This window comes from Meles meles, chromosome 19, assembly GCF_922984935.1.
Source record: "Meles meles chromosome 19, mMelMel3.1 paternal haplotype, whole genome shotgun sequence".
NCBI classification, from domain to species: Eukaryota; Metazoa; Chordata; class Mammalia; order Carnivora; family Mustelidae; genus Meles; species Meles meles.
In genome coordinates this window covers 43,179,856-43,204,161 of record NC_060084.1, presented here as the reverse complement: position 1 = coordinate 43,204,161, position 24,306 = coordinate 43,179,856, and the positions used below count along the sequence as shown (strand labels likewise).

The window sequence follows — 24,306 nt, the reverse complement described above, 5'->3', positions numbered from 1 at the left end:
AAACAAAACAAATAAATAGGTGATAAAATGCTATTTAAATTAGGTAAGCTTTCTGTCTCCACTTTGCTATTTGGAAAAATCAACCTCCTGAGTATGCTTATTTCAGATACTTTTCAATGTTAAATGAAAAGTTCTTAGCATGTAACTGCCAAATGCAAATTGTTTAAAAGAGAGCACAATTTGTTGTAGGAAATGGAAATGTTGTAGGAAATGGTGTTCATTTAAGCTCTAAATAGTAAGTGGTATTTCTTGACCCAGTCCATCACTACATTAATTGGGAAAGTTAAAGCGCTTCACACCCAGACCCCATATATATAGTTTTAACCTACACTAGCGTACCCGCAGGTTTAGCACAGTGTAAATGAAAAAAAAGATGAAGTGGTTTCTTTGACCATTAGTTAACAATGAATTTATTAATATTAATGTTAAATAATCAAATAATCAAGCATAAGTTTTAATGGCACAGAATTCCAATTCTGCTCTTTAATCATCAAGGAAGGACATCGATTATAAGAATCAGAGGAAGGGGTAAGGATGGGAAAAATGAAGATACACCCCCATCTAAGGGTGCTCATTCCTATACAAAGAAAAAATTTATCTAGTCATTTGAAAGGTAGCCCTAAAATTCATAGTAAAGGAAGCAGAAATTCAAAGAAACAGATTCTAAATTATAAGAGGCAGATAAACTTACCCAGTGAAACCAAGTTGCTATAGTTCTCCAACATCACATCTTTGTACAAATTCCTCTGCATGGGGTTCAGGCATTCCCATTCCTCCTGAGAGACATCTATAGCTACATCTTTGAACATCACCAACCCCTAAAATGACAGAGCACAGTACTGTTTTTGAAATGATAAGAGATAATTTTCAAAAAGGAAGAAGAGATGCTAAAAGAAAGCATGCAGGAAAGGAACAGCATATATCGAGTATATAGTGAGTATACAGGGAAAGGTTGGAAGCTTGTGACCTGGGTCAAAAGGAATTTAGTGGAAATGAAGCAGAGTGCCTGTATGTTCTTAAAAATTCAATTTCTGCGGACACATCCTCTTGTATAGAATGGAAAACTTAATCAGTCATCTAGAAAGTTAAAAAAATAAATAGAGGTTTCCAACTAAGTGAAATAGTTGGAAATTTTATAATCTTTCCAGAATGTCTTATGAAAACCTCCAACTTGAGAAAAAGGACTTTAAGATTTTTCTTCATCAGTATGGCTATTATGTCATAACCATTTTTACTTTTCAAGCAAATTCTTTAGTAAATACCCAGTGCAGATTCTATATTCCAAGGATAGACAATAACAACTCCCATCCCATGTGCTCTTCTTCCGTGCAACCTTGACATACCCCCACACCATTGGTATAACGTCTATGTCCTCGGTCCTTGAACATGATCCTGGGAAAACAGCTATGACTTACTCAACTTATAAAGTATAACAGAAATGACTATGTGACTTCTGAAGCTGGATTATAAAAATATCTCTCCACCCAGTGAGAACACCCTACACCAATTCTCACTATGTCTATTTGGAAAAGTAAAAATTGTGGAAAAGTTCAAAGATTTCCTATGTCTGATTCAATTAACCCTCTCTTACAACACCATTTCCTGTGAGGACATCTCCCGTGGGTGGCTGGTTTTTCTCCTACAATCTTACTCTGTCCTCAATCTCATTCTGTCCTCTCTTCTCCTCATTGCTGGTGCCAGCAACCTTCCCGCCCCTAAAATCTAATGTCATCATTTCATCAGACATGCATTACCTCTACCTACTGCAGTGATATGCTAACATCTAGATTTTTCCCCCTCAGGAATTTTAGCTCCTGGCTCAGTGCCACCATCTCCAACACTACTCCTATCTTAATTCTCAGTGATTTCAAATATCTATATCAGGATTCCATCTATTATCCTGCCCTCCCAATTCCCTCACCTCCTCTCCACTGATCTTGTCTTCCACTCTAGTTCACTCTTTGTATCGCTATCCAAGACCTGATCACCAATAGTAACTTTGACATCTCCAAAACATCAACTGTCTTTCTCTCTGGTCGCCTTTACATTGTCACTCACCACACTCATACCTCTTCTCTACTTCTCACCCAACTTAAGTTCTATATTCAGCTAATCCTCCAACTTGATAATGACTCCTAATGTGAACTTCCTTTTCATACTTGATAAGCAAAGCCAGAATCCTACATAAATCTAACTCTCTTCCTATTCTCTCACTTTATCTATGTAGCTGAATATGAGTAGAGAAAACCACCAACCTTAATGACAAGTTTTTACTTTTATATTTTATTTTTCTTTCTTAAATGGTTCAGAAAAAAAAAGATAGACATTCAGACGTCTTACACCCACTCTTGTCCTTTCCTTTTTTCTTCCACCTCCTAACCCCTTATAGATGAGCAATTTTATGTTTCTTTGTATGTCTTTGCAATGTTTTTAAGCAACTATATTTATATATATTATATTATATTTATATATATTAAGTAAACATATATATATTATATTATATTTATATATATTAAGTAAACATATATATATATATAATCTTCCCACACTTTTACACAGAAGGGAACATACTATAATATATACATTGTTGTATGCTTGATTTTTAAATTCTAAAGTTAATGGTTTCCTTATTTTTCTATAGGTACATATCCTCCATTTTTTATCATAGTTTATTTAACCAGACATCTCTAGAAGGACACTTGGTTGTTCCCAATCTTCTGCTCTAACAAACAACAGTATAATGAATACTCCTATAAATGTGTCACTTTGTATACATACAGGCATATCTGTATCAGAAAGCCTCAGAAACAGACTGCTAGGTCTCAATGGAAAATGCATTTGTAATTTTGGTAGATCCTGTCAAGTTGTCCTCTACAGCAGCTGGACCACTCTGTCAGACACCAGCAATATATGAGAGTACCTGTTTCCTCATAGTCAAGGCAGCAAAGCATTTTGTTGAAATATTTTGTTTTTATCAATTTAATGTGATAAATTACATGTCAATAGAATTTTAATTGGTATTTCTTTTAGGGTCTTTTATGTTTCTTTTTCTGTGAAATCTCTATTCATGCCCTTTTGACTCTTTTTGTACTGGGTCATTGGTCTCTTTTTAAAATTTCTTAGTCTTTGTAAGTTTGATGATAAGTTCAGTGTCTGTATGTGAACTGTAAATACCTTTCCCATTTTGTCATTTCTCTTCTGACTTTGCTTACCAATGTTTCTTGCCCTGCAGAAGTTTTTTATTTTTATGTAATCAACTTTGTTACTACTTTCTCTTTTAGTTTCTAGAGTTCTGAGTCCTATTTAGAAAGTCCTTCCTCACATCAAAGTCATGACGGAGTACTCCCATGTTTTAGTCAAGTAATATTTTTTTTTAAGATTTTATTTATTTATTTGAGAGAGAATGAATGAGAGAGAGCATAAGAGAGGAGGAGGTCAGAGGGAGAAGCGGACTCCCCAAGAAGCTGGGAGCTCAATGCGGGACTTGATCCTGGAAGTCCCGGATCATGACCTGAGCCGAAGACAGCCGTTCAACCAACTGAGCCATGCAGGCACCCTAGTCTAGTAATATTATGATCGCATTTTTTAAAATTAAATCATTCAGTTTAACTAGAGTTTATTTTATATGTAAGATGAGCTTTATTTTTTGAAAATGGCTCTAGTTATCCAATACTATTTGTCAATAGCCTATCTTTAACCAAGGAGGCAAAATAATTATATACAGAGAACTGTAAGATACTGATGGAAAAAACTGAAAAAGACACAAATAAATGAAAAGATTTTCCATGCTTAAGGAATGGAAGAATTATCAGTGGTAAAACGTCCGTAGAACTCAAAGCAATCTACAGTCAATATAATCCTTCAAATCCCAGTGGAATTTTTTTACAGAAATACAACAAATAACATTAAAATTTATATGAAACCATCAAAGACCTCAAGTAGCCAAAGCAATCTTGAGAAAAAGGAACAGAGCTGAGACATCACATATCTTCATTTCAAACCACATTACAAAGCTATATAATTGAAACAGCATGGTATTGGCATAAAAACAGAAACATAGATCAGTGAAACAGAATAGGGAGCCCATACATATATACTAATTAATTTATGACAAAGGAGCCAAGAATATACAATGGGGAAAGGGCAGTCTCTTCAATAAATGATGCTGGGAAAACTGGACAGCCACACGACAAAGAATTAAACTGTACCACTATCTTATACCATACATAAAAATCAACTCAAAATGGATTAAAGACTTGAATGTAAAACCTGAAATTATAAAACTTCTAGAGGAAATCATAGGCAGTAAAGGTACTTGGCAATGACTTTTTGGATATGATACCAAAAAAGCAAAGGCAACAAAAGCAAAAATAAACAAATGAGACTACATCAAACCAAAAATCTTCCGTGAAACCATCAACAAAATGAAAAGGCAACTTACACGGAGAAAATTTTTGTAAATGATGTATCTGATAAGGATTTAGTAACCAAAATATAAAGAACTCATACAACTCAATAGCAAAAACCCTAAACAATCTGAATTAAAAATGGGAAGAGGACCTGAGTAGACCTTTCTTCAAAGAAGACATAAAAATGGCCCACAGGTACTAGAAACAATCTAAGTGTCTTCCAGTGGATGAATGGATACAGAAAATATGATACACATTCACAAGAATATTATTCAACTATTAAGGAAAAAAGGAGGGGCATTTGGGTGGCTCAGTCAGTTAAATGTCAAACTGTTGTTTTTTTTTTAATTTTTAAGAGATTTTATTTATTTATTTGACAGACACAGACTGAGCCCAAGTGGGGGAGCAGCAGGCAGAGGGAGAGGGAGAAGCAGGCTCCCCACTGAGCAGGGAGCCCGATGTGGGGCTTGATCCCAGGACCCTGGAATCATGACCTGAGCCAAAGGCAGATGCTTAACGACTGAGCCACCCAGGAGACCCAAGTGTCTGATTCTTGATCCCAGCTCAGATCATTATCTCAGGATCCTGGGATCAAGTCCTACGTTGGGCTCCTCACAGGGGAGAGTCTGCTTGTCCCTTTCCCTCTCCCTCTGCTCCTCCTCTTGTTCACGCTCTCTCTCAAATAAATTAAAAAATAAAATAAAATCTTGAAGGAAAAAAAAAGGAAATCTTACATTTCCAACAACTTGGATGGACCCTGATGGCATTACAAGAGGTGAAATAAGTCAGACAGAAAAAGACTTATTTGTGAAATCTAAAAACAGAAAACAAAAATCAAACTCATAGATACAAAGAACAGACTGGTGTTTGTCAGATGGGTGGGGGAGGGCGGTGAAATGGATGAAGCTGGTCAAACGATATAAACTTCCAGTTATAAAATTAATAATCCCTAGGGATATTATGTATAACAAGGTGACTACAGCTATTAATACTGTATTGTATATTTGAAAGTTGCTAAAAGACTAGATCTGAAAAGTATTCATCACGAGAAAGAAAACTTCTAACTACGTATGGTAATGGATATTACCTATACTGTGGTGATCATTTTATAACATATTCATATACTAAACCACTATGCTTTGCATCCAAAATTAATATAATGTTATATGCCAATTATATCTCAATAAAAAAGTCTACCTTTAGCCTGCGGTTTTGAGATATCACTTTTACCAATATTAAATTACCATATGCAGCTGTGGGCTGGATGGTCAGCATGCCACAGATTGCTAACCCCTGGTCTAGATTCTTGAAGGCAGAGATCATCAGACGATAAAAAAGCAAGACCAGGGACACCTGGGTGGCTCAATGGGTTAAGCCTCTACCTTCAGCTCAGGTCATGATCTCAGGGTCCTGGGATCAAGCCCAGCATTGGGCTCTCTGCTCAGCGGGGAGCCTGCTTCCCATCTCTCTCTGCCTGCCTCTCTGCCTACTATGTGATCTCTGTCTGTCAAATAAGTTAATAAAATTAAAAAAAAAAAAAAAAAAGCAAGACCAAACTGTATGCCGTTATATGAGATAACACCTAAAGTAAGTTAAAATAGGGACACTTGGGTGGTTCAGTCAGTTAAGCATCTGCTTTTGGCTCAGGTCATGATCCCAGGGTCCTGGGATCAAGTCCCTCATTGGGCTCCTTGCTCATTGGGGAGCTGCTTATCCCTTTGCCTGCTGCTCCCTCTGCTTGTGCTCTCTCTCATTCTCTGACAAATAAAATCTCAAAAGAAGTAAATAAATAAATAAATAAAACCTTAAAAAAAAAAAAGGGCTAAAGAAAGTTAAAAGGGTGGAAAAAGATATGCCAGGCAGGGCACCTGGGTGGCTCCGTTAAGTGTCTGCCTTCATAAATTTTTAAAAATCTTTCAAAAAAAAAGATATGCCATGAAATAACAATAAAAGAAAGCTGAAGCAGTTATATTAATAAACATAATGCAAGAAAAAGAGTATTACCACAAGGAACATTTCATAATAAAGGTGTCAATTCATCAAGAGGATATAGGAATTTGGGGGCACCTGGCTGGTTCAGTCAGAAGAGCATGCAACTCTTGATCTCAGGATTGTGAGCGTGAGCCCCACATTGGGTATAGAGATCACTTAAAAATAAGTAAACTTTTAAAAGGATATAGCAATCCTAAGTATGCATGCACCTACTAAGTATAAAGCAAAACAGACAGAATTGTAACAGACAAATCAACAGCTGTACTTTTAAGTTTCAACAGTCCTCTCTCAGTAATTGATAGACTAAATGACCAAAAAAATCAGAAAAGATATAGAAGAGTTGAGTCCTACTACAAAACACTTGACCTAACTGAAAAACACTCTATCCGACAATAGTATAACACAGCTTCCCCCCACCCCCAAAGGCACATTGAGCATTTGCCAAGATAGTCCACATTTGGGGCCATAAAACAAGTCTCAATAAATTTAGAAGGACTGGGGCGCCTGGATGGCTCAGTGGGTTAAGCCTCTGCCTTCAGCTCAGGTCATGATCCCAGGGTCATGGGATCGAGCCCCGCATCTGCTCTCTGCTCAGTAGGGAGCCTGCTTCTACCTCTCTCTCTCTCTGCCTGCCTCTCTGCCTACTTATGATCTCTGCCTGTCAAATAAATAAATAAAATCTTAAAAAAAAAATTTAGAATGACTGATATTACAAAGTATGTTCTCTGACCACAAAAGAATTGAATAAATTAAAAACTAATTCTCAAAAAGATATGAAAAAGTCCCTCAAAATCTGTAAGTTAAAGAATACTCTTCTAAGTAGCCCATGGGTAAAAGAAAAAAGGGACTCTTGAGCTCAAAAAAAAAAAAAAAAAGAAGAAAAAATAAAACCCAAAATACACAGAAAAAAAGGAAAGAATAAGATCAGTAATCAATGAAATAGCAATCAAGGCAAGGACAAACTGGAGAGAAAAATCAATAAAACTAAAAGCTAGTCTTTGAAAAGATCAATAAAATTGATAAATTGCTAGTATACTGATTAAGAACAAAGCCATAAATTATTAAGATCAGGAATTAAGAGGGGGAGTATTACTATAGACCTGATAGGCATTAAAAGGATAATAAGGGAATATCATAAACAACTTTATACTAACAAATCTGGCAACTAAATAGAAATAAATGAATTTCTTAAGAGACACAAATTACTAAACTGATTCAAGAAGAAATAAGACTGGGGTGCCTGGGTAGCTCAGTCATTTGAGCCTCTGCCTTTGGCTTGGGTCATGGTCCTGGGGTCCTTGGAGTGAACCATGCATCAGTCTCCCTGTTGGGCTCAGGCTCTGGGCTAGGTGGGGAGACTGCTTCTCCCTCTGCCCCTCCCCCCAGCTTGTGCACTTGCTCTCTCCCTCCCTCTTGAATAAATAAATAAAATCTTCAAAAAGAAAAAAAAAGAAAACTCCCACAAGTCCTGTATCAATTTAAGTAATCAGTCTCCCCATGAAGAAAACTCCAAATTCAGATGGTGTGTTCACTTTCTACTGATGTTTTAACAAATACAGAAGCTTAAAACAACAAATTTATTATCTTACAGTTCTGTATGTATGTCGTTGACTGCTTACAGGAACACTGGGTTAGAAAGGAAAGGAGCAAAAAAGGAAGACCTTAAAATTTTGAAACCAACACTTACTCCCTAATAAGTCTGTACCATAGTCAGGCAGGCAACAATATCAGTATAAAGAATTCAAATATTCATATGACTATAGGGAAATAAAAGGACATCAATTAGGAACAAAAAAAAATCAACTTACATGGGCCATGTTTTTAAGAATTCAATGTATCAGTCCTCTTCTTTGTTCCACTTTAGAAGAAACTCTCAGCGCAAAGAAAAATATTGCTGAATGAGAGGGATTTAAAGAAAAAAAGACATGAGATGATCCTGCTTCTTAGCTCCCAAAGTGCTAATATAGAATGGTATTTTTCTCCCCTCTTCATGTCTACTATGCCCAGTCCCCACAGACTTCTTAGACACTGATTCTGGATGTGCAACAGTGCTATTCTTTCCTCCTACTCTAGGTGTTTCTAAGGTCAATGGCAGAATTAGTGAGGTAGAGAAGAACTATGAGACACCAAGCCTTTCCTAAGTAATCTGTAAAACCAATGTGGAGCTGAACTCACAACCCCAAGATCAAGAACCCCATGCTCTACTGACTGAGCCAGTCAGGTGCTCCCCACCAGGCCTTTCTTAAAGCTCAAACATTGTGTGACCTTGTGTGTGATGTGGAGTAAACATGTCTGTGACCATGGTAGTAACTGTGATTCTATGATACTTGGTGATGTGTTTGAGCTCTACAGATAACTGTTGGGGATGCGGGTTAAGTGGGCATGGGGGGGTTGTTTTTGTATTTTTGTATTTTGTATTTTGATTGGGGAGTGGTTGTTTTTGTATTACTATATAGGTGTCTGGGTCTAAGGCTGTGCGATTATGATAAACGTGGGTTGGATTATGTCTTTTTGACTTTGCGTTGTATGAATCTACAGTTGGATACTGGAATGTCTCCCTAACTGCCTGATTATGTGAACCTGGGTGTAACGCTTTGTGCAATTGTGCTTTTTTTTTCATTTACTCAAATATCTGAGGCTTACAGAAATAGTCACCCGCAATCATGGTCACAATCACATACAAACTCCATTCATACAAATGGTCACGCAGACAAGTACACTGTCACAAAAGCACGCTCCCGAATCCAGTCGCTCTCAAGACTAACCAACAAATACACTTAGTCCGGAGACAAAATTTCCTTCACGCACTTACAACCACCCAATCTATCCTCCCTAGAGCAGCTCCCGCACTTCAGAGGCCTAACGCTCCAGACACTCCTCTTGCCAAGGCCTGGAGCTCCAGGAGTCTTTACCTTCAGCATCCTCAGGAAGGGCTCTGGTCCAAATTCGGATTCGCATTCCACCAGAAACCGCACGCCTAGCCTTGGAAGCTCTCCTGGTTGCGTAAAAAGCCCTCACCTCAGCAGCCGACCACTCTGCCGACGTTTCTACCGGAAGTAGTTTTGAACCGCTGTGTCCTCTGGGAAACGTAGTCCGAAAGGAAAGCACCGGGAGATAAAAGAGGTAAATCTTCCGCTGCATTTCGGGATGCACCTGCGCACTCTCACTCCGAACCTGGAGTGACTCTACCACCTCTTCCCTTCCAAGGCTCAGGCCCGAAATTTGGGTCTGATTTCGGGATCTCGGATTTCTCTGAGGGCGGATTTCAAGCCTGGCACCGTAGCTGTCCCTACCCCCTCAAGGTGGACGCGCACGTGCTGTAGTTTGAGAATTATTATCCGATGCGGAGGGATCCGGCCTTCGTCTGTAAGGTGGCAATGCGGCCTGTGTTTTCTGAGTCCGAAGATGCGAGTGGCCGAGGACGAGTTTGATAGGCAGGGAGAGGATGTGTGTGTTACACCGACTGTGTCTTGAGTGAGGAAATTAGTTTGTGAAATGTTTTGAGACCGTTTGAAATAGTGGTCATGCTGTATACCCGTGTGGGGCCGCGCGCAGTGATTGTGAAGTGGTGTATTATAACGTGGCTTAGGCGCGAGGGGCCATTTGAGACCTGTGATTGATTACGCATGCTTGTGGGTGGCGCGACTGTGCGGGCAGTGAGTTTGTAACGTTCTGTGGGAGGCTGTTGGTGTTGGGTTTACCTATGACTAGCAGGAGCGGTTGGCTGTGGTAGGTGTCCGTCTTGAGAAGGGAGGAGGCTGGTCTCCCTGATGGACGAAACCGATCCCTGGGCCAGGCGGAGCTGATCCTGAATCTTACTACGTGTATGCGTGGAAGAGGAGTGAAGCAACATTGTGGGGTCTAAGTGTGTGTATGAGAAACCAGAACCGAGAAGGGTGGAAACTAATACAGATTATCTGCCAGAAGAGGCAAATCTCCTATCTCAAAGTGCCATGTGAAGAAATTTATCTGTGAGAACAAGTGGTTGTGTTTCTGGATCTAATTCTAGATCACATGTATGAGTTGGTTTGCACTTGATATTGTCCAAGGTGTTGAGTGAGATATCCAAAGTATGGGAAAGTAGGTTGTGGCTGTACCCAAGTCTCTGTATGAATTGCATGACAGTGCAAGGGCAGGTGATTAAACGTTGTGACTTTGAGGTTGATGTATATGAGTTTTAACTGAGTATGACTGGGAGATCATGTGAAAGATCTGGTAAATTTGTTTTTGTGTGTTTGAGTGTAACTTATGCAAGTTAGAATCTGGATGGAAGATAATGCGTGGGGTGGGGGGCGCCTGGGTGGCTCAGTGGTTTAAGATAATGTGTGTGGTTGTGATCTGGATGTAGTAACGATAAGAGAGACTGCAATATAGTGAGTGTGAGATTGAGTCCTCTCAACCTCTTCACTTACCTCTAAAAAGACGATGATAGTTAAGCTTCCTGAAGAGTAGGTTTTACTTAAAAATTAAGTTTCCAATGGAAAATTTTTTTAAAGATTTCATTTATTTATTTGATAGAGAGATCACAAGTAGGCGGGGGGGGGGGGGCGGGGGGAAGCAGGCTCCCTACTGAGCAGAAAGCCTGATGCGGAGCTCCATCCCAGGACCCTGAGATCGTGACCTGAGCTGAAGGCAGAGGCTTAACCCACTGAGCCACCCAGGTGCCCCTCCAATGGAAATTTTTTAAAATTTAAGTATAACTTAAAATGTGGATTTTAAAAATATGAAATAACTTATTGCGATGAGTGCAAAATGATCATGAAAGATTTTTTTTAAATCTCTGTTACAGGGAATATGGTTAGTAGGCTTTGGTGGAAGTGAAGTAGATGAGAAGTCTAAATCTTAGTTGATCTGTGTAAGTGAAAGAGTTGTAGTCAAGTGAACAAAAGTCTAACTTGAATAATAAAAAGTCATGGACTGTCAGTCAATTCTCAGATTTGACCAAGTATACAGACTCCAAACACCTTGAATGAAAAACCCTGCTACACTGCCGAAAATTTATGCTGGTAATTCCCCCCCCCCCCCCAACCTTCCTAAAGAAACCCACAGCCTTTACCAGGGAGACCATACTTTGAGGAAAAGGGAAAAATCAGACCGTGGACACTGGCTTTAAGCTGACACTAATTCCAGGAGACCCAAAACCTCACTGGTCTACCAGTCAGGGTAGAGGCTTAAGGAGGTCTGCAATCAATGTTAAGGTCCATCTCACAGCAGGCCCAGCACATGCCTGAATCCATCCTGTGGTTTTCCCCCCAGTTCTGGAATGGATAATTGAAACAGACATACTCAGCACTGTCTCTCTGGCTGCTGAGTGAGGAAAGGACAAGTGGAAACTACCAAAACTACCTCTACCTAAAAATAAATAATAGACCAAAAGAAATACTGCATTCCTGGAGGGACTGCAGAGATTAGTGCCACTACTAAGAACTTAAAAATGCAGGGGTGATGAATTCCCAGCATATCCCCATTCAACTTGCCTATTTGGCCTCTGCAGACAAGAGAAATTTTGGAGAATGACAATGGGTTAAGCTGGTGGTGACACCAGCTGCAGCTGTTTTACCAGATGTGCTTTCATTACCTGAATAAATTAACACATTCCTGGGTACCTGCTATGTGATTACTGATCTGTTAATTTTTCCCCCCTCCATCCCTGTTAATAAAGATAACCAGAACCAATTGTTTTCACTTGGCAATAACAAGTAAATAACTTCAGTATCCTACCTCAAGGGTACATCAGCTCCCCAGCCCCTCCCCTCCCCATTTAGTTTCCATGTATAATAATTTAGTTCACAGGGATCTTAATCCTCTTTTCCCTTCCACAAGATGTCATATTGTTCAGTTACATTGATGACATTATGCCATTGGACCTAGCGAGCAAGAAATGACAACTACTCTATAGATTTACTGATAAGACATCTGAATGTCAGGGTTGGAAAATAAATCTAACAAAAACTTAAGAGGCCTTCTGTTATCTCAGTGAAACTTCTAGAGATGCAGTGGTGTGAGGCATGTCATGATATCCCTTCTAACGATGAAGGGCAAGTTGTTGCATCTGGCTCCTCCTATAACTAAAAAGGAGGCACAAAGCCTAGTGGACCTCTGGATTTGGGAGGCAACCTCTTCCTCATTGTGGTATGTTACTTCCCATTTACCAAGTGATGTGAAAAGCTGCTAGTTTTGAGTAGGGTCCAGAACAAAAGAAGGCTCTGTGACTTTGCAACAGGTCCAGACTGCTAGGCAAGCACTTTGCCCCTTGGGCAATAAGGCCCAGTAAATCCAAGGGTGTTGGGGCACCTGGGTGGCTCAGTGGGTTAAGCCTCTGCTTTTGGCTCAGGTCGTGATCCCAGGGTCCTGAGATCGAGCCCTGCATCATGCTCTCTGCTCAGCAGGGAGCCTGCTTCCTCCCCTCTCTCTGCCTGCCTCTCTGCCTGCTTGTGATCTCTCTCTCTGTCAAACAAATAAATAATTTTTTTTTCTAAAAATCCAAGGGTATTTGAAATATCAGAGGCTGGTAATGATGTTGTCTGGGGCCTTTGGCAGGACCCTACAGATGGGTCACAGTGCAGCCTTTAGGATTTTGAACCAAAGCCATGCCATTCTCTGCAGTTAACTACTCTCCTTTTGAGAAACAGGTTTTAGCCTGCTACTGAGACTTAGAGACTAAACACTAAACCATGGGCCACCAAGTTACCATCATAAACTGGGTGTAATCTGACCCAACTATTAAGCTGGGTGTGCAGAGCAGCACTCTCATAAAATGGAAGGGATGTTTAAATGATTGGGCCAAGTATGCCCTGAAGGCACAAGTAATCCTACTGGTCAGAGTTTTGAGCAGTGCACCTGGGTTTTTGTTGTTTTGTTTTCCTGCTTGGAAGAAGAAATGGTCAGATGTGCAATTCACAGGCTGTGGCCAGTGGTTTGGCTGGGTGGTCAGGAGCTTGGAAGGAACATGATTGGAAAATTCATGTGAAGGAAATCTGGAAAAGAGGTATAGACCTCTCTGCATGGGTAAAAGTGAAGCTCTTTGTGTCCCATGTTAAATGCTCAGCAGAAGAGGATTTTAATCAAGTGGATAGGATGACCCAGTCTGTGGCCACCAGTCGGTTCTTTCCTCAGCTACCCTATCATCACCAATGGGTTCTTGAACAAAGTGGCCATGGTGGCAGTGATGGCTATTACCCATGGGTTCAGCAACATGAGTGTCCACTCATTAAGGCCAACCTGGTTATAGCCACTGCTGAATGCCCAATCTGCCAGCAACAGAGACCAACACTGAGTCCCCCATATGGCACCATTCTCTGGAGGCAGGTTGATAACATTGGACTTCTTCCATCATGGAAGAGGCAATATTTTTTTCCTTCTACATAGAACAGACACTCTGGATACAGATTTGCCTATACCGTACATAATGCTTCTGTCAAAACTACCATCAATGGACTTACAGAATGCCTTATCCACTATCATGGTATTCTAAACAGCATTGCTTCTGATCAAGGAACTCATATCACAGTAATTGAAGTACATCAGTGGGCCCAGCTTCATGGAATTCACTAGTCTTCCCAAGTTCCCCATCATTCTGAAGAAGCTGGCTTGACAGAATGGAATGATGTTTTAAAGACTCAGTCACAATGCCAGCTAGGTGGCAGTGTCTTGCAGGGCTGGGAGATGGTTCTACAGAAGGCTCTTTATGCTCTGGTATCAGCATCCAGTATCTGGTGCTGTTTTTTCCATAGTCAGGATTCATAAGGCCAGGAATCATGGCGTAGAAATGGGAATGACACCACTCACTATTAACCCCTAGTGACCCAATAGCAAAATTTTTGCTTCTCCTCCCCACAACCTATGCTCTGCTGCACAGAGGTCTTAGTTCCAAAGGAAGGAATGCTTCCACCAGGAGATACAATGATCCCTTTGGGGATCCACTTGGGGGAACCCACTTTGGGTTCCCCTTGGAGGAACCACTTTGGGTTTCTCATCCCTCTGAATCAAAAGGCAAAGAAGGGATTAAGGGTTGCTGGCTGTGGTGATTCATCTTAACTACCAAGGGGAGGTTGGACTGCTACTCCACAATGGTGATAAGGAGGAGTGTGTCTAGAGTACAGGAGATCCTTTGGATCTTCTCTTAATATTACCCTGCCTTATGATTAAGGTGAATGGCAAACTACAAACTATAAAGGCAGGATTATTCATGGGCCACACACCCAAGAATGAATTTTGGGTCACCCCACCAAGTAAAGAACCATGACCAACTGAGGATCTTGCTGAGGGCAAAGGGAATATGGAATGGGTGATGGAAGAAGGTAGTTATAAATGCCTACTACAACCATGGGACCAGTTTCAGAAATTGGACTATAATTGCCATGAGTGTTTATTTTGTTGTGTTTGTATGTATGTATATAAATCTTTATTCCTTTTTTATACCATTATCATGTAATATAAGAAGTACTGACGTTATAGTATATAAGTATTATTAACTTTACACCATAATACTTAAGTTTTGGGATATAAGGGAGAAAAGTAAACATTATGCAAGACTTTGCACCCTCTTCTGGAGAAAGGATTCGTGTATTTTTTGGTTGTATGCAAGATAGTTGTATTATGTTAGGTGGAAGTATGTCCTTGTTACTGTTTTTTTTTCAGATATTAAGTATCATTTAGGGAGATGCATATAGGTGCCAAGTTGGCAAGGGGTGGACTTATGAAGCCTAATTTTATGTAACTTGGCTGGGCCACGATGCCCAAATATTTGGTCAAATATCATTCTGGATGTTTCTGTGAAGGTGTTTATTAGATGAGATTAACAATTAATTTAAATTAAGGCAGATTACCCTCCATAATGTGGTTAGGCCTCATCCATTCAGTTGAAGGCCATGATAGACTAAAGACTTCCCTCTCCCAGAGCAGAAAAGAACTCTGCCAGCAGACAGCTTTTGAACTCAAACCTCAACTGTTGCCTGAGGATTTAACCTGCTGACCTGACCTACAGATTTTGGACTTAACAGGCTTCCACAGTCTCATGAGCCAAGCCAATTCCTTAAAATCTCTTTCTTAACTCAATACATAGACACACAGAGACACACACATATATCCTGTTGTTTCTGTTTCTCTGGAGAACTCTGACTAATACGCTATTATAAGGACATGTATTGTCTAATTTAATTCTCATGAGAACCCTGTGAGGGAAGTATTACCATTCTCAGTACACTGCTTAGGCAAGTGAGGCATCAAGGCTGAATAAGTTGTGAAATGTCAATAATATTATTATTGTTCCTGAGAGATGAAACTAGAACTTGAGTTCCAAAGTCCTCAATCTTTATTTAACTACTGGATTCTACTATTTTCCAATTCTTTTCCAACCTTCTGCTGTATTTCACTAAGCCATTCCTGATGAGTATATCTCTTTTTGACAAATTGAGGCCAATATCATGATGATTATAGTGTGGTCTATCGTATCTTATTTAACACATTGTTTATTATGAAACTTTTTTAAACTAATTATTATCAAGAATTCTTTTTAAAATTATTTATTTATTTGAGAGAGAGAGTATGCACACACAATGCGGGTGGGGGGAGTGCAAGGGGGGAGAGAGAGAGAGAGAGAAAAGCAGACTTCCCGCTGAACAGAGAGCCCAACTCAGGGCTTGATCCTAGGACACTGGGCTAATGACCTGAGCCAAAGGCGGACACTTAACCGAGGCACCCAGGTGCCCCTATCATCAGGAACTCTTCAGTGAACATCCTTGTAATACTTATTTATTTTTAATTCTTCCTAAGTATCCTAGCCGTAGGATTTCTATATAAGACATTAGACATGCCTACAGTATACAAGAAGTTGTGCCTATGTACTTGGATGAAACACAGATGAATAAGATATAATTGCTACCTTTATGTTGTTCATAATCCAGCAGGGGAAATAAAAGTAGGTCAAAGGTAGAACATGACAAAGACCTCTGGAGAAGTACAATGATAAAACCACAGGAGTTCACAATAAAGAATTCTAAATATAGCAGCATGTCCAAATTATTGTGAATTCATAGGAACTCTGAAATGTGAACTATCCCTTGTCAAGTTTATGCCCTAGAGTTTTATTTCTCTTGATGCTGGGTCTAAAGGGAAACTAATGGAGCAAGGTGATTCTCTCACTAGTTGCAGGCAGGGCATTTTGGGTAATATTTCAGAAATGAAATAAATTCTTCCATCAAAAGACATAAAACAACTAGACCAGGGTTTGAGCCTCTTAGCTCTTCTCTAGGCAGAAAACCCCTACGTATGCTTGGAAATAAACTATTAGAAGGGACATAAGAGAAATCATTCATAGCCAACTATATTTAGAATATGTTGAGCTATAAATCTAACCTAAAGACCCACAACAGGGCTTCTTTGGCCTATTTTTGAGGAACTTTCTTTTTAAATTTTTTTTTAATTTTTTTTTTTTTATTTGCCAGAAAGAGAGATCACAAGTAGACAGAGAGGCAGGCAGAGAGGCAGGCAGAGAGAGAGAGAGGGAAACAGGCTCACCGCTGAGCAGAGAGCCCGATGTGGGGCTCGATCCCAGGACCCTGAGATCATGACCTGGGCCGAAGGCAGCGGCTTAACCCACTGAGCCACCCAGGCGCCCCTGAAGAACTTTCTTTTAATAAAATTTCTTAAAACAATCTAAAATCAAGACATTCTTGGTTCCTATAAAGAAAATAGAAAGTATACTTAAATTTATGGAAGCTATGGAAGTATACTTAAACAAAAAAATCAGTATCACAGACTGTTAGCTTTTAGAGGTATAAATCCAGATATTTTTCTTTCTATTGCTGATGTTTGACATTCTATCCATATGATATATATGACCTTCTAGTAAATGGGAATTGTTATACATGTTGTATAGTAACCTGCTTAAGCCACTGTCGGTATATTTTTGAATTTTTCTCTATTTTTTGGTTATTCCTCAATTTAATTTTTAGTGACCACTTAATACCTTATTGTGAGTAAGTTCTGGAATTTATTAAATTTGTATATTCTTGCTGGACTCAGAAAGCTTAACCATACCAGAGAAATTCCTTCTACATCCTGCCTAGTTCCTACATCTGGCCCACCTTCTCCATTCTTCCAGGGTCATATGGGGCTAGGGTTTGTGGAGTTGGAATGTTTTTGTCATTTGCAGTACTGTCACTTCCAAAGATGTCCATCAGGTTCTCCAAGGTGAAGAGTGAATCCCTGAGCCCTGTTCAGAAGGATATAACTACAAGGATGGGGTGTTGGAGCCTGATTTTATGGATTAAAATATTTTTGCTCATTATATCCTCCTTCAGTATGAATCTCTGGAGAGCCTTTGAAGAACTGATTTGGCATCTGTATAATTGGAAACAAACAACTGCATTTTGTATTTACTGAGGCTTCATTTTCTTGATATCTAAGGTGATTTGATCTTCCTCTGGCCCTTCTATTTTCTTCTCTGATTGGCAGCACCTCAGCAGACCCAAGTCCCATTTCATTTCTTATATATAGTAGTTTATATCTCAAGCCAGGTGTGATTTCCTTATTAGAGGGAAGGAGACAGCCCTGAATGGTAGAGAAACCGATGAGTAAACAGGCTCCCAGAAGAGGGAAACCATTGCAGTTAAAAGCCCAGATGATGTGAAGAGCTAGAACTTAAAGATGTTTGAGCAGCTTTCTTTAGCCTGAATACTCAAAGATACATCACCATCATCCCCAAGCAGAAGAGACCTCAGGAGAAAGTAAACTTGCCAACATCTTCATCTTGGACTTCAGCTTCCAGAACTGTGAGAAAATTAATTTTTGTTGTTTAAACCATCCAATTGGTGGTATTTTGTTATGATAGCTCTAGCAAACTAATCTAGGAATATTAGCCCTTTATTTGTGATACATCCTACAAATATTTTTTCCCAATTTGTAAGTTGTCTTTTGATTTTTGTAGTCATGATCTTTGGATATTTTCTCTTATTGCATCCGTTTTCTGAATCACAGTAAGAAAGTTCTTCTTTGGGGTGCCTGGGTGGCTCAGTGGGTTAAAGCAAAGCCTCTGCCTTTGGCTCAGGTCATGATCCCAGAGCCCTGGGATCCGTCAAGGCCAAGGCCGGCAGACTCTCTGCTCAGCAGGGAGCCTGCTTCCCCGCCCCCCCCCCCACCTCTCTGCCTACTTGTGATCTCTGTCTGTCAAATAAATAAATAAAATCTTTAAAAAAAAAAAAGTTCTTTCTTACATCGAGGTTAAAGAGGGATTCACCAATGCTTTCTTCTAAGACCTATATGATTTCATTTCTTATGTTTACATTCCTCATCTATTTGGAGTTTATTCTTGTGGTATGATAATGTAAAGATATAATTCTATTTTTGTCCAAATGGCAAACCAGGAAACTTGTCCCAGCTATGTGCTTATATTTTAATTTTTTATATCATTGTAGATTTACATGTAGTTGTAAGAAATAATATAGAGATAACCTTCATTCAGCTTCCTCAATGGTTATTTCTTATAAAATTGTAAAACAATATCATGACCAAGATATTGATGTTGAAACAGTACACAAAACTTGTATCTTTTGCCAGTTCCACATGCACTCATTTGTGTATCTATGTGTATATTTAGTTCTATGCATTTTTTTATTTGTGCAGAGTCATGTGACAACCACTACCACCATGATTCAGAACAGTTCTATCCCAAGAATCTCTTTTGCTATGCTTGTATAGTCACAGCCACCTCCTCTCCACCCAATTCCTGGCATCCTCTAGCCTTCTCTCCATCTCTATAGTTTTGCATTTTAAGAATGTTATATAAATGGATTCATACAGATTATAATTTTTATGAGATTGGTTTTCAGTTAGCATAATTTCCTTGAGATCACCCAAATTGTTTCAGTGGTTCGTTCCTTTTTATTGCCAGTGTTTTTCCATGGTAAAGATAAACCCTAGTTTGTTTAACCATTTACCTGTTAAAAGACATTTGGGTTATTTCCAGTTTTGGGTTATTACAAATCAGCTGTGAACATTCACGTATAGGTGTTTGTGTAAACCTATGTTTTCATTTCTCTGGGATAAATGGCCAAGATCACAGTTGGCTGGGTCATATGGTAAGCTATGCACTTACTTTTACTGTGAAACTTCATTTATTTCAGTTTTGTTCATTCCCAGCTCTGTGGATAACATTATCCATAGGAATTTATGGTTGCAGCATCATTGGTCATAAGGGGAATGCAAATTAAATATTAATATACCACTACACACCCATTAGAATGGCTAAAATTCAAAAGACTGACAATACCTGTGAAGTGTGTAAACCTAGCGATTCACAGACCTGTACCCCTGGGGATAAAAATACTTTATATGTTCATTAAAAAATAAAAAATAAATAAATAATTTTTAAAAAAAGGCTGACAATAATAATGCTAATCAGATAAGGCAACTGGAATTCTCATACACAGCACATGCGAGCATAAAATGGAACATTCACTTTCAAACACTATTTTGCAATATTTATTAAATATAAACATTTACTTTCTAACCTAGCAATTCTATTTTTGGGTACATAACACAAACAACTGATTTCACATGCATGCCAAAGACTGACACAAGAATGTTCTTAGTAACCTTACTCATAATATCCCAAAGCTGGAAACTCAAATACTCCATCAGCAAGAGAATGGATAAATAAATTATGGTACATTCAGACAATATAATACTATAGAATACTATGTTAAGTTACAAGCTACTGCTGCATTCAGCATGGGTGCTATTATGGATACAATGTTGGATAAAAGAGGCCAGACACAAAAGCACATACTGTATGATTGCAGTTCTATAAAGTTCAATTATTGTGATAGAGCCCAAAATAATGGTTGGGGGGGGTGCCTGGGTGGCTCAGTGGGTTAAGTCTCTGTCTTTGGCTCAGGTCATGATCTCAGGGTCCTGGTATCAAGCCCCGCATTAGGCTCTCTGCTCAGCGGGGAGTCCCTTCTCCTTCTCTCTCTCTCTCTCTGTCAAATGAGTAAATTTAAAAAAAAAAAAATCTTAAAAAAATAATGGTTAACTTAGAGGTATAGTGATTGGGAAGAGACATGAGGGAGGCTTCTGGGATGTTGGAGTTTATCTTTATCAAATGGTGGTTGTAAGGTTTATAAAAGAAATCATTAAGCTATGGTTTTAAGATCTGTGTTCTACTTTATTCAAAACTCTTATTTAAAATGAAGGAAAAGATATTATACATGCTCAGTAAATGGTGGGTCTATGTTTTGCATCCACATTTCTCTAACTACAAAATCAGTTCACTGAATTCTGGTTTTTATCCCAGACGCCCAGATTTTATTACATTAAATGAAACCTCAGCATAGGTAATTAAACAAACACAATTTCCACTAAAGGTAGATTTAAAGGACTGATAATATCCTATATTAGTAGAATAGACATTCTTCATGGTATGTTGGTGAAAATTTAAGCAGGGCAATTGATGAAGTTATATAATTCGATTTTAATTTCGAAAGCCTCATTCTCAACAATGTTTAAGACTTTAAGATACACATGTTCACAAAAAGGAGTGTGCGATGAAATGCTACATGGGGAAAAGCTAGCAAGAAGTTAAATATCCTTCAATGTAGGCAAAACATTGTAAGTTTGTAATTTGATGACATGAAAAGCTGTTCACTATATTTTGCTAGATGAAGGTAGATTACAGTACAGTATTGTGGTATGATTCTTTTTTAAAATAATAAATCCTATATGCCTATATCCATGTGTTAATTCATAGAGAAACAGAGGAAATGACTTGGAATAAAATGTTCAAAAAAGCTGTTTCTGGGGCGCCTGGGTGGCTCAGTGGGTTAAGCCGCTGCCTTCGGCTCAGGTCATGATCTCAGGGTCCTGGGATCGAGCCCCGCATCGGGCTCACTGCTCGGCAGGGAGCCTGCTTCCCTTCCTCTCTCTCTGTCTGCCTCTCTGTCTACTCGTGCCTCTCTGTCAAGTAAATAAATAAAATCTTTAAAAAAAAAAAAAAAAAAGCTGTTTCTAAATGAGCTTTATTTTAAGCTTTTCTGTATTTTCTAAATTTCTGAATTAAGAATGTACTAGCTTTACAGCCAGAAAAAATAATAATCCCTCCCTCTTTGAAAGCAGAAGAAATAATAGAAGGAGATACGTGTATGAAACATGGAGTAGAATTCTGTAGTGGGATGAATTCTGGCTTTAAGTGGTCTGAAGTTTCTTCATAGTTATGAAGACTTTCAGATTCTACTACCTTAAAGGTAATCTTAAATTTTGAAACCTAAGATTTTTTTAAATTAAATTCAGTTAGCCAATGTATAATATGAAATCTAGGATTTTAATACACAATGGATTCCTCTTGCTGCTTGCCTCTCAATTACCTCGGCTCAGATCTCTTATTGCCAATCTCTCCACCAGCCATTGCTCCAGTAAGGAAATCACATCTGCCTTGGAAATTGATTAATACTAAGCCCTGCACGTAGAAGAAATGCGACTTAGGCCTGATGTGGCTGCAGAAATTCAGACCATTCCTTTGATGAGCAGGCAGAAGAGGAAGTAATCTGAAGGATTGGGATGATGACACTTTAGAAAACACAGCAGAGATACCCATTTCTACCTCCAGGAATCTTAAATCAGTCCTTCAGAAAGTTAGCTAAGTACCCTAACAAGTCACAGTGAAGGAAGTAAGATGCTCAGAATGCAGAGTTTGAATTGGAAAGGGCAAAAGAGATTGTGTAATCATGGGGACCAGTTAATTAGTTAAATAAATGTGTATAGATCCTATATCACACCCTTGAACAAATTACTCTGAGTGGATTGAGTCATCTATACTCCACTCAGCAGAAGTCAATACCCCATTCCTAAGTCAACAGACCCATGAAATGACAGGAACCCATGTCCTGTTAAGGTTCTGGAAGGGAATGTAAAGTTGGTGAAGACACGGGAGCTGGACAGTAAGAAGGAGTTGCTCAGCAAAGTTAGTAGTTAAATAAATTATAAAATATCCATGTAAAATAATACCAAGATAAACAAATGCAAAGCTGTAGAAAGTAACTAAGGATATAAAAATTTTCAAGATGTAATACCAGTAGAGAAATCACTTTACAAAACAGGTTGACCAATACAATTATATCAATATGGAGTGATAGATTTTTAAAAAGTTTAACACCTGTTTCAGTTATCTATTGCTATGTAACCATCCCCAAAGTTTGTGCCTTAAAACAAAAAACATTCATTAGCTCATTATTCTGGGGTTGGCAAATTGGGCTTGGCTTAGCTGAGAAGTTCTACTGATTCCACTCATCTTGATAGCAGCTAGTGGCTTGGTGGGGGCTGGATGGTCCAATATGGTCTCAGTGAAATATCTGGCAATTGTTGCTGAATGTCAGCTGGGCTTCTGTCTCCAGGTGATCTTTTGTCTTTAAGAAAGCTAGTCATAACCTTCTGTTTGAAGTGGTCTGAGGGCAGGAAGAGGAAAAGAGCAAAAGCTCCAAGACTTCCTAAGGCTTTGTCTTGAGAGTCTTAAAACGTCACTTCCGCTACATGCTGTTAGTCAAAGTACATCACAGGGTCCTGCCTAACAGTAACCTAACCATCTCAGGAGAAGAACAATTACTCCCTTTTCTGAAAAACAAAACAAAGAGAACAAGGGCAACAAAACCCCCAACCTTGAGCTTGGTTTCAGATATGCCCAGCAGTGTTTTCTTTCATTCAGGACTCTTCACTTAGAGAAGAGCACTGAAGGGGAAGGGGACAAAATCATCAAACACTAGACCTTGGAGCACAGACAAGGGAAATTGGAAGATATTCTTCAACACCACACAGTCTCTTGCCATCTATCACACACAGAAGTAAAAGGGACATGGGGAGTACTGCTAATCCTTTTTAGTATCAAAGGAAAAAGCCAGGGCCACTGACATCCAGGGCTGAAACTTTCTCTAAGTTCACATCAAATTTCCTGGGGAGAGAGCTTTGGGAAGATGTGGTTCTGAAACATGGACCTTGACCTCAGCTCCCAAAGGAGATCCTCTGAGGAAGGAATCTTACTCCTAGATTCACCAGATATCTTCCCAAGACTCTGCCTAAGGGACTCTTCCAATTCTAAAATTCATTCCAAAAATAGGTTTGTGCTTTTTTGCTTGTATGTAACATTTATACTACTAGTCAAATATCCGACTCCCTTTTGGTGACCTTTTCTCTGCAGCTGGAGTGCATGGCTCTAAAGCAGGAGGAAAAAAGGGAACGCAGGCATACAGGCCCTAAGAAAGGACAGAACCTAAAACTGACCTCTAGATGGGCAACATCATCTTCACTGATACCCCCACTGTGTTAAGCGCGAAGCTAGGCACTGGAGGAGATGGTGCTCTGACAAGACAGCTCAGGCCAGGCTTCGGTGCAGCGCGACTCTAGTCAAACAGGCACTGCAGTCTTCACACGCATACACTCTCTGAGAAGTCTTCAACAGACCCCTCAGTCCCGATTTTAAGCCTAGAACTGAAGACATGAAGCTCTGTCTCATTACACAACCAAACTCGTACCGGTCAGAGAATTAAAAGCCTCTCCCCTCACACTAGGAAACAACTAGGCACTACCTTATGATGGTCGGTCTCAAACCCCACAGTGTCACATGCCTCACATCACAGTCTACTGGTCACCCACAGTGTCCTGCATCCGATTAGGGATACACACGCATGTCTACACCTGTCACGGGCCACATCACCGCACATACTCGCACTCGGCTTCGTCACGGCCACAAACGCGCGTACAGAGGCTTGAGACCCGGGCTCTACACACCCCGTCAGCACTGTGGGGGCGATGGGCTTCCTCACCGTGAGCGACGGTTGCCACTCGGAGCGCGACGACTTTCAGGTTGTCGGGCGATAATCAAAGACGACCCTGGATCAAAGTTCTTTTCAAAATCTGC

At 39.5% G+C, this 24,306-nt stretch overlaps 1 protein-coding gene across 2 annotated transcripts in view; it reads right to left on the bottom strand.

Annotated features, from left to right (window-relative positions):
- LOC123931520 (zinc finger protein 461) overlaps positions 1-24,277 on the bottom strand; it is a 38,885-nt gene extending 14,608 nt beyond the window's left edge. Inside the window, exons 1-4 of one of the 2 annotated variants that reach the window (XM_045988757.1) lie at positions 24,212-24,277; positions 9,314-9,480; positions 8,210-8,295; positions 692-839 (exon numbers count right to left, since the gene is read on the bottom strand). In XM_045988757.1, the coding sequence (XP_045844713.1) occupies positions 692-809 (118 nt within the window). In that variant the 5' untranslated portion in view covers positions 810-839; positions 8,210-8,295; positions 9,314-9,480; positions 24,212-24,277. The remainder of the gene's footprint in view (positions 1-691; positions 840-8,209; positions 8,296-9,313; positions 9,481-24,211) is intronic. The other variant, XM_045988756.1, reaches the window with a different exon arrangement.
- Positions 24,278-24,306: the final 29 nt, after the last annotated feature.